The 18123-nt window shown below is 40.7% G+C and overlaps 1 protein-coding gene across 2 annotated transcripts in view; it reads left to right on the forward strand.

Annotated features, from left to right (window-relative positions):
- Positions 1–9854: 9854 nt before the first annotated feature.
- Positions 9855–18123, forward strand: part of LOC126344437 (uncharacterized) — a 200293-nt gene continuing 192024 nt past the window's right edge. Inside the window, exons 1-2 of one of the 2 annotated variants that reach the window (XM_050002020.1) lie at positions 9855–10209; positions 10345–10607. In XM_050002020.1, the coding sequence (XP_049857977.1) occupies positions 10503–10607 (105 nt within the window). In that variant the 5' untranslated portion in view covers positions 9855–10209; positions 10345–10502. Of the gene's footprint in view, positions 10210–10236; positions 10608–18123 lie in introns of those variants that run through there. The other variant, XM_050002019.1, reaches the window with a different exon arrangement.

The following is an 18123-nucleotide window of genomic DNA, read 5'->3' on the forward strand; positions in this document are numbered from 1 at the left end:
AACTTCCCACAAGAGCAAGTAGCAGTAGCAGGGATTTGTCCAAAGGTAACCAAAAAAGTCGGTTTAACATGGATCTATGTGAAGCACTCATCGCAAGCAATATTCCTCTTCACAAATTTACAAGACTCCCTTCAAAAATATTGCTTAAATCAAAATACACCAGGTGAATGAACATTGCGTAAAAATTACATGCCGACAATTTACATAAATGTTATGGAAGAAATATGCAATGAACTCAAGGACAGCATTATCTGGCTTTCAGCTGACATAATTACAGATACTTGTGGCATTTACATTGCAAATTTAATTGTTGGTGCTTTAAAAGAAGACCCTCCTTCTTATTTAGCGGCTTGCAAAGAACTTGAAAAAGTATATCATTCTACATTTATGAATGAAGGTATTAGGAAAGTATTTCCAGAATCTTCTGTAGATGTAAGCGTGTTTGTGTTTATTTCAGATGCTGCTCCCTATATTATCAAAGCAGGGAAAGCACTCCTAGTATTTTATCCCAATTTTATTCATGTGACTCGCTTTGCTCATGGAGTACATCGCCTTACTGAAGAAGTACGTTCAACGTGTGTGAATGTAAATAAGCTGATTTCATCCACATAGAAAGTGTTTCTGAAGGCTCCTGATCGCATCAAGACCTACAAAGAAAAACTACCAAAAGTGCCTTTACCTCCCGTACCAGTGGCAATTCGTTGGGGTACGAAGGTCGAAGCTGTGTTGTTTTACAATGGAGATTTCGAGGCCATTGGAGGGGTAGTAAACGACATCGATAGTGCAGAGACTTTGATGGTTTGGCAGTGCAAGGAAGCTTTTAACGATTCCAGCTTTTAAAAAGATATTTCTGTGATTAGCACCTGCAAGTATTAAAAAACTTGAAACTCAAGGTTTGGCGTTGAATGAATCTATTCAGTTAATGAATGAAATTATTCTAGTGAACTCCATATTGCCGGAGGTATTCCCAAGAAAACTTACAGAAATGCCTGAAAACATTTGAAACAATAATCAAGGCTTTGAACAGTTACGTCAAATTGATAGTTTTATTAAAGGGATAGGTGAACCTTTACTAGAAACAATAGCACCGAAATTCCAATATTGCACCGTTACCTCATTTGATGCAGAACGGTCCTTTTCTGCTTATAAAAGAGTTCTGTTTCATCAAAGATACAATTTTACTACCGAACGTTTCCAACAGTCTTGGTCATTTGTTTACAATAGTAGAAAAATGTTAAATAAATTGTAAATGAGGCTTTGGTCCAATAGAATTAATTAAAAGCTAATACTGTTTAAAAACATTCATGATTTTATGTTATTTTTATATGAAATATTACTGAGTATTTCAGCATGCCATATATCTCGAAGCTGGTCCCGTACATATAGATTGTTATGCTGCTACTCGCCCGAATCGCATCCGCTTTTTACCGACAAGAATAGCAAAGAAAGAACAATTCTTGAAACACAGTATGCGTCCTCATTTTGCAAATTTTTAGAAAATAATTCCAGAAAGACCGCCCTTCCTAACTTCTACCAGAAATATTCAGAAAATCATATCAGAGTTCTAAACGTACCGATTTTTCGCTGGCAGGCACTCTTCCTAGTAACTGACATGCACAGGTTCGAGTTTGAGTATAATGCGCGCACTAACTACTGTGCTTTTTAAGTATTTGATCTTGCATATTTCGACACTTTTCATGCATTTTAAGCATTTTTCATGCATATTTGCATGTATATTTTAAGGTTTCTATGATGCACATGATCCAGTCTCATAATAAATAACAGTCATTGGCAACACATGCTCTAAAAATGCTTGCAGTATGAATGCTATAATCAACACACGCCTCTTACCAAGCCAAAATCAGGGTTGGATTTGGTGAATTGTTGTTACATCAGATGTCAGTTCCTTCTTCTATACTAGTTGTAGCTTGCGGACATAATATTCTCGTCGATGATTGTAGATTGCCAGTTGTAGTACTAGGTAAGTTGGAAGCTTGGCCATAAATATATGACACGGAGTTGTGATTGCTGGAACAAAATAGTCAACTTGGGCTTTGGCAGCTATACAGGTTTTGCTGTAGGTTAGGAAAATTAAATTGTCGTGTGTATCGTTTGTAGTACATTTTTGACGTGGCACACTAATTGTTTGGCGTTTATCAGTAGCGGGGCTCTTTTGATCCTCTCTTTGATTGGTACCAACAAGAGGCTTTCGTCTTGAAGGAGAAATCTACAGTACGGCTCCTCTGGCTGGTGACAAGACCGACACAATACTAACGTTGGAAAGGTCTGATGCAAAAGGCTGCTTGTGCTCAAGACCGTGGTAAACACGCTTTCGCCTGAGTCCAGCGAGACGTTTATGTTCGGGAAATTTCCTACCCATTGACAAGTGCTTTCCTTGATAGAAGAGGCAACGTGGTTCACTATGTTGTGTGCGACGACTGGGTAAGTATTGGCCAGAACACTTAACATTGTGAACTTCTGTGACTGAATTGTAAACAATTAAAGATGAAGGTATCGCTCCACTCAGCATCGACCTTCATATACATATTCTGGAAGTGTCTGAGGTTTAAAGGTCAGAGCATAAACTGGTCGTCTGAAAACTGTTCAAAAGTGGTTCAAATGCCTCTGAGCACTATGTGACTTAACTTCTGAGGTCATCAGTCACCTAGAAGTTAGAACTAATTAAACCTAACTAACCTAAGGACATCACACACATCCATGCCGAGGCAGGATTCGAAACTGCGACCGTAGCAGTCGCTCGGTTCCAGACTGTAGCGTCTAGAACTGCACCGCCACTCCGGCCGGCCTGAAAACTGTTCTGGACCCCATAATGTTAACTTTATTAGTATACTGTGTAACGTTTAAGATTTCTTTTTCACAGGTACTTTCCTGCTCGATTTTTTTGATCTGTTAATGACTCAAGAGCCATTAAGAAAGTTAACATTTCAATAACAGATGAAGAAATAGACACTTACATCATCTGTTTCATGACTAGAAAGTAAGGACTTGCTTTGTAGTCTTGAAACAGGGAATGTAAGTCTCAACGTGATTTTCTGGGAAACATTGTAGAGCCACTAAACTACATGCAGTAGACCCCAAACGACATGTCCACCTCAATTATATTGCTTCCTGCATGACATACCGGTACATCGGTTATATCCTTCTTAATAGCGTCACTTCCACAGTATAGCAGCTTGCTGAGGGCAATAGAATGACGTCTACCATGACAAGAACACTTTCACACTATAGCAGCTTACCAAAGGGAATAGGATGAAATTTACCAATGTTGGGATTACAGCTACCTACAAACACACACACTGTAAGGTCGTTGGTCTGTCTCTGAATATTTGTCCCCCCTACTCAAGTTCTCATTTGGGACATTTATCTCGAAGTGGGAAGGTGAGAGCTATCTTCAACGACGTCAAAAACAGTTCGCTGAGATGCTGACTTGCTACTTGAAGTCTGTAACTGAAGATATTAAATGGTATGAAAATCTTGGTATATTGTTTCCTGCACGATGTAGAGTTCAGTGTATTCTTGCCTCGGTTTCTTGACTGTTGGTGAGACATTAGCTATCAACGTGAACGCTGCTCGTTGCCATTCTTTTGTAGTGGTGTTGCCCACAGATGCCACTGTATACGTGGAATCTTGATGATATGTAACTGTCATTTAGCGAACTGATGCTTGGTCTGCTAGTGAATAAAAGACACCTACAGCATCCCCTACCCACTGACCGATGTAAGGTGGTTCATATAAGTCCATGTCCATGTTGACTCTGAGCCTGGGCTGTTGATAAATAAACACCACTGGGCATTAAAATTGCTACACCATGAAGATGACGTGCAACAGACGTGAAATTTAATGGACAGGAAGAAGATACTGTGATATGCAAATGATTAGCTTTTCAGAGCATTCACACATGTTTGGCGCCGATGCCGACACCTACAATGTGCTGACATGAGGAAAGTTTCCAACCGATTTCTCATACACAAACAGCAATTGACCGGCGTTGCCTATTGAAACGTTGTTGTGATGCCTCGTGTAAGGAGGAGAAATGCATACCATACCATCACGTTTCCGACTTTGATAAAGGTCGGATTGTAGCCCATCGCGATTGCCGTTTATCGTATAGCGATATTGCTGCTCGCGTTGGTCGAGTTCCAATGACTGTTAGCAGAATATGGAATCGGTGGGTTCAGGAGGGTGATACGGAACGCCGTGGTGGATCCCAACGGCATCGGATCGCTAGCAGTCGAGATGACAGGCATCTTATCCTCATGGCTGTAACGGATCGTGCAGCCACGTCTTGATTCTTGAGACTACGGATGGGGACGTTTGTAAGACAACAGCCATCTGCACGAACAGTTCGACGACGTTTGCAGCAACATGGACTACCAGTTCGGTGACCGTGGCTGCGATTGAACTTGACGCTGCACCACAGACAGGAGTGCCTGCGATGGTGTACTCAACGACGAACCTGGGTGCACGAATGTCAAAACGCCACTTTTTTCGGATGAATCCAGGTTCCGTTTACAGCATCATGATGGTCGCATCCGTGGTTGGCGACTTCGCGACGAACGCGCACTGGAAGCGTGTATTCGTCATCGCCATAGTCCCGTATCACCCGGCCTGATGGTATGGGGTGAAATTGGTTACGCGTCTCGGTCACCTCTTGTTCAAATTAACGGTACTTTGAACAGTGGACGTTACATTTCAGATGTGTTACAACCCTTGGCTCTACTCTTCATTCGATCCCTGCGACACCCTACACTTCAGCACCGCATGTTGCAGGACCGGTACGGGCCTTTCTGGATACAGAAAATGTTCTACTGCTGCCCTGGCCAGCACATTCTCCAGATCTTTCACCAATTGAGAACGTCTGGTGAATGTTGGCCGAGCAACTGGTTCGTCACAATACGCCAGTCACTACTCTTGATGAACTGTGGTATCGTGTTGAAGCTGCATGGGCAGCTGTATCTGTACGCGCCATCCAAGCTGTGTTTGACTCAATGCCCAGACGTATCAAGGCCGTTATTACGGCGAGAGATGGTTGTTCTGGGTACTGATTTCTCAGGATCTATGCACCCAAATTGCTTGAAAATGTAATCACATGTCAGTTCTAGTATAATATATCTTTCCAATGAATACCCGTTTATCATCTGCGTTTCTTCTTGGTGTAGCAATTTTAATGGGCAGTATTGTAATTGGTTCAAATGGCTCTGAGCACTATGGGACTTAACTTCTGAGGTCATCAGTCCCCTAGAACTTAGAACCACTTAAACCTAGCTAACCTTAGGACATCACACACATCCATGCCCGAGGCAGGATTCTAACCTGCGACCGTAGCAGGCACGCGGTTCTAGACTGTAGCGCCGAGAACCGCTCGGCCAATCCGGGCGGTAAGTGTAATTATTTTGGTATTTTTCAAAAAAAATATTGATATAAACCTGCGACTCCTTTCTCGCGGATATAGCGATATAAAAAAGGCATTATGGAGAGCCGATATTTTATTTTATATTTTTTTCAGCATTTCTGCTAAATATCTGAAGGGTTCTTTGTTTTGTTTTTTAAAGTTGTAGTAGAACATAATTTTACTTTCATTGTGTGAAGGAGCATTACTACTTTTTTTTAACTTAAACACGTCCAATTTTTCTCTTTTGACTGTGTGAAGAAAGTATATATGGCACAAAAGAAGAAGTTCAATTGCACTGGGGGTGGCGGTGTGAATGGAGTAACAAGATTTCCGATGTGAAGAAAACGCAACTTGTGTACTGTTTCTTCACATCGACATTCTTTAAAAACAGTTGCTTAAAATGATGAACACAAATCTAAATGACAAGACTTATCTTTGTGCTGGATGGAGATTTGTGAGGGGTTACGCCGTCGTTATAGGCGCACGGGGCTACCAACAGAAATAGCAGCGTTTAGCTTCAGAACACAATTTTGATACTACAACTGCTAGTTCACTGGCGCTGACAGACATGAAGAAACTGGGAAGTCGACATTAAGGGTTCCGGATAAATCTGATATTCGACGAAACCAAACGACGGACCCGTCGGACACCTTTTATTGTGCCAGTTGACATTTTTCGCAAAGTGGTTATCGCCAATCGTGACCGTGCATTGTCTGTCTTCCTTTCAGTTCTTGCTCTTAAGAGAGATATGCAGCTGCTAGCGTGTTTACGTACATAATATCTAATAATAAACAATACTTAAATATACAGCTCTAAAACCGGCAGTATGTTTAGAAACTGTTGTTGTTGTTGTTGTTGTCTTCAGTCCTGAGACTGGTTTGATGCAGCTCTCCATGCTACACTATCCTGTGCAATCTGCCTCATCTCCCAGTACCTACTGCAACCTACATCCTTCTGAATCTGCTTAGTGTATTCATCTCTTGGTCTCCCTCTACGATTTTTACCCTCCACGCTGCCCTCCAATGCTAAATTTGTGATCCCTTGACGCCTCAAAACATGTCCTACCAACCGATCCCTTCTTCTAGTCAAGTTGTGCTACAAACTTCTCTTCTCCCCAATCCTATTCAATACCTCCTCATTAGTTACGTGATCTACCCATCTAATCTTCAGCATTCTTCTGTAGCACCACATTTCGAAAGCTTCTATTCTCTTCTTGTCCAAACTAGTTATCGTCCATGTTTCACTTCCATACATGGCTACACTCCAAAAAACTACTTTCATAAACGACTTCCTGATACATAAAACTATATTCGATGTTAACAAATTTCTCTTCTTGAGAAACGCTTTCCTTGCCGTTGCCAGTCTACATTTTATATCCTCTCTACTTCGACCATCATCAGTTATTTTACTTCCTAAATAGCAAAACTCCTTTACTACTTTAAGTGTTTCATTTCCTAATCTAATTCCCTCAGCATCACCCGACTTAATTTGACTACATTCCATTATCCTCGTTTTGCTTTTGTTGATGTTCATCTTATATCCTTCTTCAAGACACTGTCCATTCCGTTCAACTGCTCTTCCAAGTCCTTTGCCGTCTCTGACAGAATTACAATGTCATCGGCGAACCTCAAAGTTTTTATTTCTTCTCCATGAATTTTAATACCTACTCCAAATTTTTCTTTAGTTTCCTTTACTGCTTGCTCAATATACAGATTGAATAACATCGGGGAGAGGCTACAACCCTGTCTCACTCCTTTCCCAACCACTGCTTCCCTTTCATGCCCCTCGACTCTTATGACTGCCATCTGGTTTCTGTACAAATTGTAAATAGCCTTTCGCTCCCTGTATTTTACCCCTGCCACCTTTAGAATTTGGAAGAGAGTATTCCAGTCAACATTGTCAAAAGGTTTCTCTAAGTCTACAAATGCTAGAAACGTAGGTTTGCCTTTTCTTAATCTTTCTTCTAAGATAAGTCGTAAGGTCAGTATTGCCTCACGTGTTCCAACATTTCGACGGAATCCAAACTGATCCTCCCCGAGGTCGTCATCTACCAGTTTTTCCATTCGTCTGTAAAGAATTCGCGTTAGTATTTTGCAGCTGTGACTTATTAAACTGATAGTTCGGTAATTTTCACATCTGTCGGCACCTGCTTTCTTTGGGATTGGAATTATTATATTCTTCTTGAAGTCTGAGGGTATTTCACCTGTCTCATACATCTTGCTCACCAACTGGTAGAGTTTTGTCATGACTGGCTCTCCCAAGGCCGTCAGTAGTTCTAATGGAATGTTGTCTACTCCGGGGGCCTTGTTTCGACTCAGGTCTTTCAGTGCTCTGTCAAACTCTTCACGCAGTATCTTACCTCCCATTTCGTCTTCATCTACATCCTCTTTCATTTCCATAATATTGTCCTCAAGTACATCGCCCTTGTATAAACCTTCTATATACTCCTTCCACCTTTCTGCCTTCCCTTCATTGCTTAGAACTGGATTGCCATCTGAGCTCTTGATATTCATACACGTGGTACTCTTCTCTCCAAAGGTCTCTTTAATTTTCCTGTATGCAGTATCTATCTTACACCTGGTGAGATAAGCTTCTACATCCTTACATTTGTCCTCTAGCCATCCCTGCTTAGCCATTTTGCACTTCCTGTCGATCTCATTTTTGAGATGTTTGCATTCCTTTTTGCCTGCTTCATTTACTGCATTTTTATATTTTCTCCTTTCATCAATTAAATTCAATATTTCTTCTGTTACCCAAGGATTTCTAGCAACCCTCGTCTTTTTACCTACTTTATCCTCTGCTGCCTTCACTACTTCATCCCTCAGAGCTACCCATTCTTCTTCAACTTTGTTTCTTTCCCCCATTGCTGCCAATTGTTCCCTTATGCTCTCCTTGAAACTCTGTACAACCTCTGGTTCTTTCAGTTTATCCAGGTCCCATCTCCTTAAATTCCCACCTTTTTGCAGTTTCTTCAGTTTGAACCTACAGGTCATAACCAATAGATTGTGGTCAGAGTCCACATCTGCCCCTGTAAATGTCCTACAATTTAAAACCTGATTCCTAAATCTCTGTCTTACCATTATATAATCTATCTGATTCCATTTAGTATCTCCAGGATTCTTCCATGTATACAACCTTCTTTTATGATTCTTGAACCAAGTGTTAGCTATGATTAAGTTATGCTCTGTGCAAAATTCCACCAGACGGCTTCCTCTTTCATTTCTTAGGCCCAATCCATATTCACCTACTATGTTTCCTTCTCTCCCTTGTCCTACTGACGAATTCCAGTCACCCATGACTATTAAATTTTCGTCTCCCTTCACTACCTGAATAATTTCTTTTATCTCATCATACATTTCATCAATTTCTTCATCATCTGCAGAGGTAGTTGGCATATAAACTTGTACTACTGTCGTAGGCATGGGCTTTGTGTCTATCTTGGCCACAATAATGCGTTCACTATGCTGTTTGTAGTAGCTTACCCGCATTCCTATTTTCCTATTCATTATGAAACCTACTCCTGCATTACCCCTATTTGATTTTGTATTTATAACCCAGTATTCACCTGACCAAAAGTCTTGTTCCTCCTGCCACCGAACTTCACTAATTCCCACTATATCTAACTTTAAGCTCTCCATTTCCCTTTTTAAATTTTCTAACCTACCTGCCCGATTAAGGGATCTGACATTCCACGCTCCGATCCGTAGAATGCCAGTTTTCTTTCTCCTGATAACGACGTACTCCTGAGTAGTCCCCGCCCGGAGATCCGAATGGAGGACTATTTTACCTCCGGAATATTGCAACCAAGAGGACGCCGTGATCATTAAACCATACAGTAAAGCTGCATGTCCTCGGGATAAATTACGGCTGTAGTTTCCCCTTGCTTTCAGCCGTTCGCAGTACCAGCACAGCTAGGCCATTTTGGTTAATGTTGCAATGCCAGATCAGTCAATCATCCAGACTGTTGCCCCTGCAACTACTGAAAAGGCTGCTGCCCCTCTTCAGGAACCACATGTTTGTCTGGCCTCTCAACAGATACCTCTCCGTTGTGGTTGCACCTACGGTACGGCCATCTGTATCGCTGAGGCACGCAAGCCTCCCCACCAACGGCAAGGTCCATGGTTCATGGGGGGTACAAACTGCTGCCGATATTTTTATAAGCTAGTACGACGATATTTCTTCCCTCGATATATCGATTTTTTTATCGATATGTTGGTGGCAGAGGGCGGCGTTTTCCTTACATAACGATATATCTAGGCTCCGATATCTTTAAATTTATAACTACTCTGCTATGCGCTTCCACGCTGTCTCATTTATAGTCCTCCTATTAACACTACGTACTAATTTTCTTAGAAACTGAAACTCAAAAGAAATAGTTTACGCATAGTCGATATTTACACCCTTTCATTGTCGTGTTGCGCACAAGTAAGTGCTCTGCCTGCGACAGAAAATACCGAAATACACTGATAGAACTTTATCTATTATCCCATATAAAAGTTTTCCGCCATTTAATAACTTCATTGAAACCGCACTCTATAAGTTTATCAGTTGCTAGCCAAAGATGTACGACTTGTAATTAATTGTTTACGTCGCGTCGGACAGATAAACTGTACTTAACGAAAAGTGTAATTCTTGATTACACTTAAAAATATACTGCCGCAAATGTAAGAGATTTGAATATGAAACAATTTCAAGTGGAAAATGCAACTCCAATGGCGTGAATAAATATTCATTACACCCTAGTAAACCTCAAGTTTATTAATTTTATGTTCCGGTACACGCTTCATCTTATCTATGTTAGTATACCTAAATGCAATTGGATTAATTAGTAGTGTCTCTGACCTCACTCTTCCCATGTCAACAATGTAAATATCTTTGTATTTTTAAACGTTTGTATATCTACACATGTAATTATTGTATGAGTGTTTCAGGATAAAAGTGTTCAGTATTAAAGACAAAATTATTAGGGGTGACCTTCGACTATATTACTTTTGGAAGAGAATCGAGTGACAAAACAGCAAAAGTTTAACGCTGTATCGAGACCTGTAGAAACAAGGCGCGTTTTACTCGACGTCAGAAGACAGGCTTCATGGATCCAGAAGACAGGCTGGACGAGGATTTTATGTTTTACCTTTCGGTCTCTGAACGAAACTGGAAGAATCTTCAGAATGAGAAGGACAAGGAGCTGGGCCAGGTATGACACGTAAACATTATGCAATAGTTGAAAATTAAGAGGTTTAGCAAGTGTGACTTTTGTGTCTTCCTGAATTGTATATTATTATTTGAAGCCGACTTAACAGCAATTCACTTGGTCGATCTAAATATGCTGATCTAGAAAATAATAATAAAATAAGGAAGCAGTCATTTTCACAATGTGGATGATTTGAGAACTGGATACCTGCTTACTTCAGTTTGCTTTGCTACATATTTCTTGTGTGTTTTATAAGTTGCGTCCTGTTTCCAACGGCCAGTTGTTTGAAAAAAGCCCTGTAATTCGTAACAACGACCTATGGTACAGAAGAAAACAACAGCGTCGTTTTGTTTGTAGCTTGTCATGTTAAGGGACCTGTTGAATTGTGCACGACAATTCGAAAATGTTTAAGGTGAATCGTGGCTCGGTAACTTTCAACAATGTTTGCCTGTCGAAGCCGCGAGCTCCATATGGTAGATACAGATCGTGCGATTAAAATCGATCACGTGACTGTGGTGGCTGGCATTATGAGCATGTTTATAGAGGTCACTATAGCAACGTCAAAAGAACGTTACTTAAATAGTTGTAATGAGAAAGGAAACGATTTACTTCACTGGTCGTCGGCGTTGTCATCATAAGAAAGTCCATTTGATGTGTATGCTGCGAGATCCATCCCCTTTTTGCCGTAACCTGGGCAGCGTCTGCCAGTGTCACGCAAAAATATGGGTCGAGTGTCGCATTTCCGACAAAAATTCAAACAATTTTCTACAGTGGTCACTATAGCAACGTCAAAAGAGCGTTACTTAAATAGTTGTAATGAGAAAGGAAACGATTTACTTCACTGGTCGTCGGCGTTGTCATCATAAGAAAGTCCATTTGATGTGTATGCTGCGAGAACCATTCCCTTTTTGCCGTAACCTGGGCAGCGTCTGTCAGTGTCACGCAAAAATATGGGTCGAGTGTCGCATTTCCGACAAAAATTCAAACAATTTTCTACAGTGCATTAGCAGGGAATTAGAATCTTCCACGTGAGGCAATCTGCCGAAGAAACGTCTACAATACCGCACATCCAATTCACTACCGTCATAAATCGTTCGAGTTTTCCTAGCATCTCACAAATAATTTATCACAACCCCGGCATCACAGTCGCGTGATCGATTTAGAGTCACACGTTCTGTATACTCGTATGTCGTTTGCACTCTGCGGCTTCGATACGCAAACATTCTTGGAAATTAGCCGTGGCTCCACGACATATATTTGTATAGAATGTAGGGGACGACTGATGATTGAGAAACAACCCGTCAGCTTTGACCAATGTCGTCACAATTTGCCAGAGATCATTTGTTATACAGATTTAACAGCTGAGAGGAGTGTTCATAAACAAAAGAATGCACCAGAGAAAACACATAGTAGACATATATCACGGCCAGTAATATTTCGACCATAATGTTAAGGACATCTCTTCTTTTGAGTCCTAGTACTTCTGTAAAAAATTAATAAAAAAAAGGAATAGAAGTAGCGGTAGCATAGAATATCTCTCTTGACAAATATATGCGCTGTATCTCGAACTTCAGTCGAGCTGTATAGGTCAACTGCAGTACGGGATACAAATTAAACGTTCGTCGATTACTTGGCTTTCGTTAGCATTAGTATCCTATTGTTCAGTTGAAATATACAGGTAAATTGTAATACGGAATACAAATTTTACAGGTGTTATTTCCTTCGCCTCCGCTACCACTAATAGTCTGTTCTTAAGTAGATAGTATTACTACCGAAGGCGCGAAGATCTGCATACTTAGTGTTTGTATCCCACACTTTAGTTGACCCCCCCTCTCCCCCCCCCCCCCCCCAATGAACCATGGACTTTGCCGTTGGTGGGGTGGCTTGCGTGCCTCAGCGATTCAGATGGCCGTACAGTAGGTGCAACCACAACGGAGGGGTTATATGTTCAGAGGCCAGACAAACGTGTGGTTCCTGAAGAGGGGCAGCAGCCTTTTCAGTAGTTTCAGGGGCAACAGTCTGGATGAATGACTGATATGGCCTTGTAACAATAACCAAAGCGGCCTTGCTGTGATGCTTTCCTGAGGGCATGCAGCTTTACTGTATGGTTTAATGATCACGGCGTCCTCTTGGTTGCAATATTCCGGAGGTAAAATAGTCCTCCATTCGGATCTCCGGGCGGGGACTACTCAAGAGGACGTTGTTATCAGGAGAAAGAAAACTGGCGTTCTACGGATCGGAGCGTGAAATGTCAGATCCCTTAATCGGGCAGGTAGGTCAGAAAATTTAAAAACCGAAATGGATAGGTTAAAGTTAGATATAGTGGGAATTAGTGAAGTTCGGTGGCAGGAGGAACAAGACTTTTGGTCAGGTGAATAGAGGGTTATAAATACAAAATCAAATAGAGGTAATGCAGGAGTAGGTTTAATAATGAATAAAAAAAATAGGAGTGCGGGTAAGCTACTACAAACAGCATAGTGAACGCATTATTGTGGCCAAGATAGACACGAAGCCCACGCCTACTAAAGTAGTACAAGTTTATAAGCCAACTAGCTCTACAGATGATGAAGAAATTGATGAAATGTATGATGAGGTAAAAGAAATTATTCAGGTAGTGAAGGGAGACGAAAATTTAATAGTCATGGGTGACTGGAATACGACGGTAGGAAAAGGAAGAGAAGGAAACGTAGTTGGTGAATATGGATTGGGGCTAAGAAATGAAAGAGGAAGCCGTCTGGTAGATTTTTGCACAGAGCATAACTTAATCATAGCTAAAATTTGGTTCAAGAATCCTGAAAGAAGGTTGTACACATGGAAGAATCCCGGAGAAACTAAAAGGTATCAGGTAGATTATATAATGGTAAGACAGAGATTTATGAACCAGGTTTTAAATTATAAGACATTTCCAGGGGCAAATGTGGACTCTGACCACAATCTATTGGTTATGAACTGCAGCTTAAAATCGAAGACACTGCAGAAAGGTGGGAATTTAAGGAGATGGAACCTGGATAAACTGAAAGAACCAGAGGTTGTACAGAGTTTCAGGGAGAGCATAAGGGAACAATTGACAGGAATGGGGGAAAGAAATACAGTAGAAGAAGAATGGGTACCTTAGAGGAATGAAATAGTGAAGGCAGCAGAGGATCAAGTAGGTAAAAAGACAAGGGCTAGCAGAAATCCTTGGGTAACAGAAGAAATATTGAATTTATTTTATGAAAGGAGAAAATATAAAAATGTATTAAATGAAGCACGCAAAAAGGAATACAAACGTCTCAAAAATGAGATCGACAGGAAGTGCAAAATGCTAAGCAGGGATGGCTAGAGGACAAATGTAAGGATGTAGAGGCTTACCTCACTAGGGGTAAGATAGATACTGCCTACAGGAAAATTAAAAAGACCTTCGGAGAAAATAGAACCACTTGTATGAATATCAAGAGCTCAGATGGAAAACCAGTTCTAAACAAAGAAGGGAAAGCAGAAATATGGAAGGAGTATATAGAGGGTCTATACAAGGGCGATGTACGTGAGGACAATATTATAGAAATGGAAGAGAATGTAGATGAAGATGAAATGGGAGATACGATACTGCGTGAAGAGTTTGACAGAGCACTGAAAGACCTGAGTCGAAACAAGGCCCTGTGAGTAGACAACATTCCATTACAACTACTCACAGCCTGACAAAACTCTACCATCTGGTGAGCAAAATGTATGAGACACACGAAATACCCTCAGACTTCTAGAAGAATATAATAATTACAGTCCCAAAGAAGGCAGGTGTTGACATATGTGAAAATTACCGAACTATTAGTTTAATAAGTCACAGCTGCAAAGTACTAACACGAATTCTTTACAGACGAATGGAAAAACTGGTAGAAGCCGACATCGGGGAAGATCTGTTTGGATCCCTCAGAAATGTTGGAACACATGAGGGAATACTGACCTTACAACTTATCTTAGAAGAAAGATTAAGGAAAGGCAAACCTACGTTTCTAGCATTTGTAGACTTAGAGAAACCTTTTGACAATGTTGACTGGAATACTCTCTTCCAAATTCTAAAGGTGGCAGGGGTAAAATACAGGGAGCGAAAGGCTATTTGCAATTTGTACAGAAAGCAGATGGCAGTTATAAGAGTCGAGGGACATGAAAGGGAACCAGTGGTTGGGAAGGGAGTGAGACAGGGTTGTAGCCTATCCCCGGTGTTATTCAATCTGTATATTGAGCAAGCAGTAAAGGTAACAAAAGAAAAATTTGGAGTAGGTATTAAAATTCATGGAAAAGAAAGAAAAACTTTGAGGTTCACCGATGACATTGTAATTCTGTTAGAGACAGCAAAGTACTTGGAAGAGCAGTTGAACGGAATGGACAGTGTCTTGAAAGGATGATATAAGATGAACATCAACAAAAGCAAAACGAGGATAATGGAATGTAGTCGAATTAAGTCGGGCGATGCTGAGGGAATTAGATTAGGAAATGAGACACTTAAAGTAGTAAAGGAGTTTTGCTATTTGGGGAGCAAAATAACTGATGATGGTCGAAGTAGAGAGAATATAATATGTAGACTGGCAATGGCAAGGAAAGCGTTTCTGAAGAAGAGAAATTTGTTAACATCTAGTTCAGATTTAAGTGTCAGGAAGTTGTTTCTGAAAGTATTTGTATGGAGTGTAGCCATGTATGGAAGTGAAACATGGACAGGAGGAGAATAGAAGCTTTCGAAATGTGGTGCTACATAAGAATGCTGAAGATTAGATGGGTAAATGACATAACTAATGAGGAGGTATTTGAACAGAATTGTGGAGAAGTGGAGTTTGTGTCACAACTTGACGAGAAGAAGGGATCGGTTGGTAGGACATGTTCTGAGGCATCAAGGGATCACAAATTTAGCATTGAAGGGCAGTGTGGAGGGTAAAAATCGTAGAGGGAGACCAAGAGATGAATACACTAAGCAGATTCAGAAGGATGTAGGGTGCAGTAGGTACTGGGAGATGAAGAAACTTGCATAGGATAGGGTTGCAGGGAGAGCTGCATCAAACGAGTCTCAGGACTGAAGACCACAACAACAACAAACTTTAGTTGACCTTTATAGGTCAGCTGAAGAATAGGATATTTTTGCTAACGAAAACGAAGAAATCGACGTACGTTACATTGGAAACCTTTACCTAACTTCAAATACGCGATGGCGGAAGAAGACTTAGACTTAAAATTTGTATTGCATATTAACCCTAGGATGCCCAAGCCTTTGTTTCTAACTTGGATGCCTAAGGGAGGGGTGGAGGGGGTGGGGGGGGGGTGTTCGGCGAGTTTACTGACAAGACGAAAAATTACAATTTTCAAAATGGTTTATGTATTTTAACTAAGGAATCGGTTTATAAATGTTGTTAATTGATATAAATATTGGATTGATTGTATAAAAAAATTGACATATTACAATACAAAATACAGATGTGTTCATATACAATAGACTACTCTGAGTCCTCAACTTCAAGGCAAGAGACACACTTCACAATTTTTACTGAATGTGTGTTGCACACATGTTTATGACACTGTCCACAACACTGTTTTGGTTTACTTAGATTGTTGTACTTCTGCTTCTTTGTTTTAGCTTCTCTTACACAAATATGGTACTGACCTTTCCCTGCAGGAGGCTGACGTGCTTCTGTTGTCATTTCTTTGAATTTCTTTTGTAAAACAGTCTCCATTGATTGAACAATTTGGTTAGTTAACCCTCTTGCATTGACACTTCTTTCTTCTACCCGCAATTTTGCTAGTTCCATCCCAGCTTGCAGAAGATAAAGTTTCTGTTTGTTGGATTTCTTTTCATTCCATCTTGGATGTTGCTGGATGAATATGGTGGTTGCATTGATAGCACAAATGTCAATGAGAGAGTAAAATACAGATAGAGGCTATCTCTTTGTTCCCCTCTTGCAGGTGTACATACTCGCCATTTGATCAATGGTATCATTTACCTGCATAGGGTTCCATATTCAAGACGTATCTGTCAACTGTATCGGACGTCATGCGTATAAGGATGCCATACTTGCCCGGTTATCCTTCATAAATACTTTGAAGAGGTAGCACCCTCTAAACAAGCTGAGCATCTCATCAATGGTGAGGTGGACCCCTGATTTATACAGTAGTGGAAACCTATCATTCACTTTGTTGAAAACATCACGAATTGCTGTGAACTTGTCTGCTGCCATTCTTAGCTGGCGGGTACTTTTTTCATCAAACCTTATGATTGCAATAAGTTCCTTTAAACGGTCTCTTGCCATAATACCCTTGTAAACTGGCCGCCCCATTAGGCCTGACCAAAGATCGTGTACACTGACAGAACTGTCCTTATTTGTCCCCGTAAGTATCAGGATTCCTATAAAGGCATATAATTATTTCTCATTAGTCAAAGTAACATAAGTAACATTTCGCCTAACTGCCTCGTCATTTGAATGATTTACTACAACATCCATGATGTCAGGCGTAAGAAGTAACTTCAAAGCTTCACCAGGTGAATGGAATACACCAGCTGGAGTTACTCCTGCCTGCTCCCTTACTATATTAGCAACAGACCTCCGAGGAATTCTAGGCTGTGTGGTTACGTACCTTCTTGCAGACTTGGCCACAATAACATCCTGATGGTCACTTCCTGAAGCTGCGCTATCTTCATCTTCTCTCACATCCACATCACTTTCCCGATCTGAATCATACTCCATAACACCATCCTCATATTCACTTTTACTCCCCGAGTCAGAATCTTCATCTAAAATTTCATTCAGAACTCTTTCTAAAGACGAGTCACGTATTCCTTTAGTCATTTGTAAGTCTTGGTGTGAACAGTAGGGAACTGCATTAGCTCACTGCAAGTTTAAAAGATAAATAACAGGTGACTGACATCAACAATCACTTTCTCTGAAAGTATACCCATTGTTGTGAATATCAAGAATACCAACTAACAAGAAAATAAATTGTATTGTTGTATAAATGAAAAATACGAAATTCTACTAAGGGAAATTTTCTATAGCATGGAAGTCTAGGGGGGGGGGGGGGGATTGTTGGACCCATAATAAGTTTATTTCTTTTTTCCTTCAATGCAGGAATTTTCTATAAAATATACTGACACTAACTTTTCACAAAATAGCCAACAAACAATAACTCAAAGGGAATATGTAGTATAAAAGTTACTTTGGCAAAAGCAGGGGACGTACAAAAATTGTGTGTTCAACGAACCCTCCCTCCTTAGGCGTCCTAGGGTTAAACGTGCAAACAAAGTTGACCCTCGGCGCGCTGGCTGATGCAAGTGGCTGTAAATGGGAAATGCCTTTGCTGTCGCTCCCATCAGCGACCGCGCGCGTGTGTCAACTTCGTTTCCACGTACAATAATTTAGCTGACCTAAAGGGTCTACTGAAGAACGAAGAACGGGATACATTTTTTTCTTTTTTTGCCTTCGATGCTAATAGCATCGACTGAAAATTATCATAGTCTTGTCAGCGACGACAAGAAAACCAACAGCAGTGAAATTTGTATCCC

The sequence above is a fragment of the Schistocerca gregaria genome, chromosome 1 (genome assembly GCF_023897955.1).
Source record: "Schistocerca gregaria isolate iqSchGreg1 chromosome 1, iqSchGreg1.2, whole genome shotgun sequence".
Taxonomy (NCBI): domain Eukaryota; kingdom Metazoa; phylum Arthropoda; class Insecta; order Orthoptera; family Acrididae; genus Schistocerca; species Schistocerca gregaria.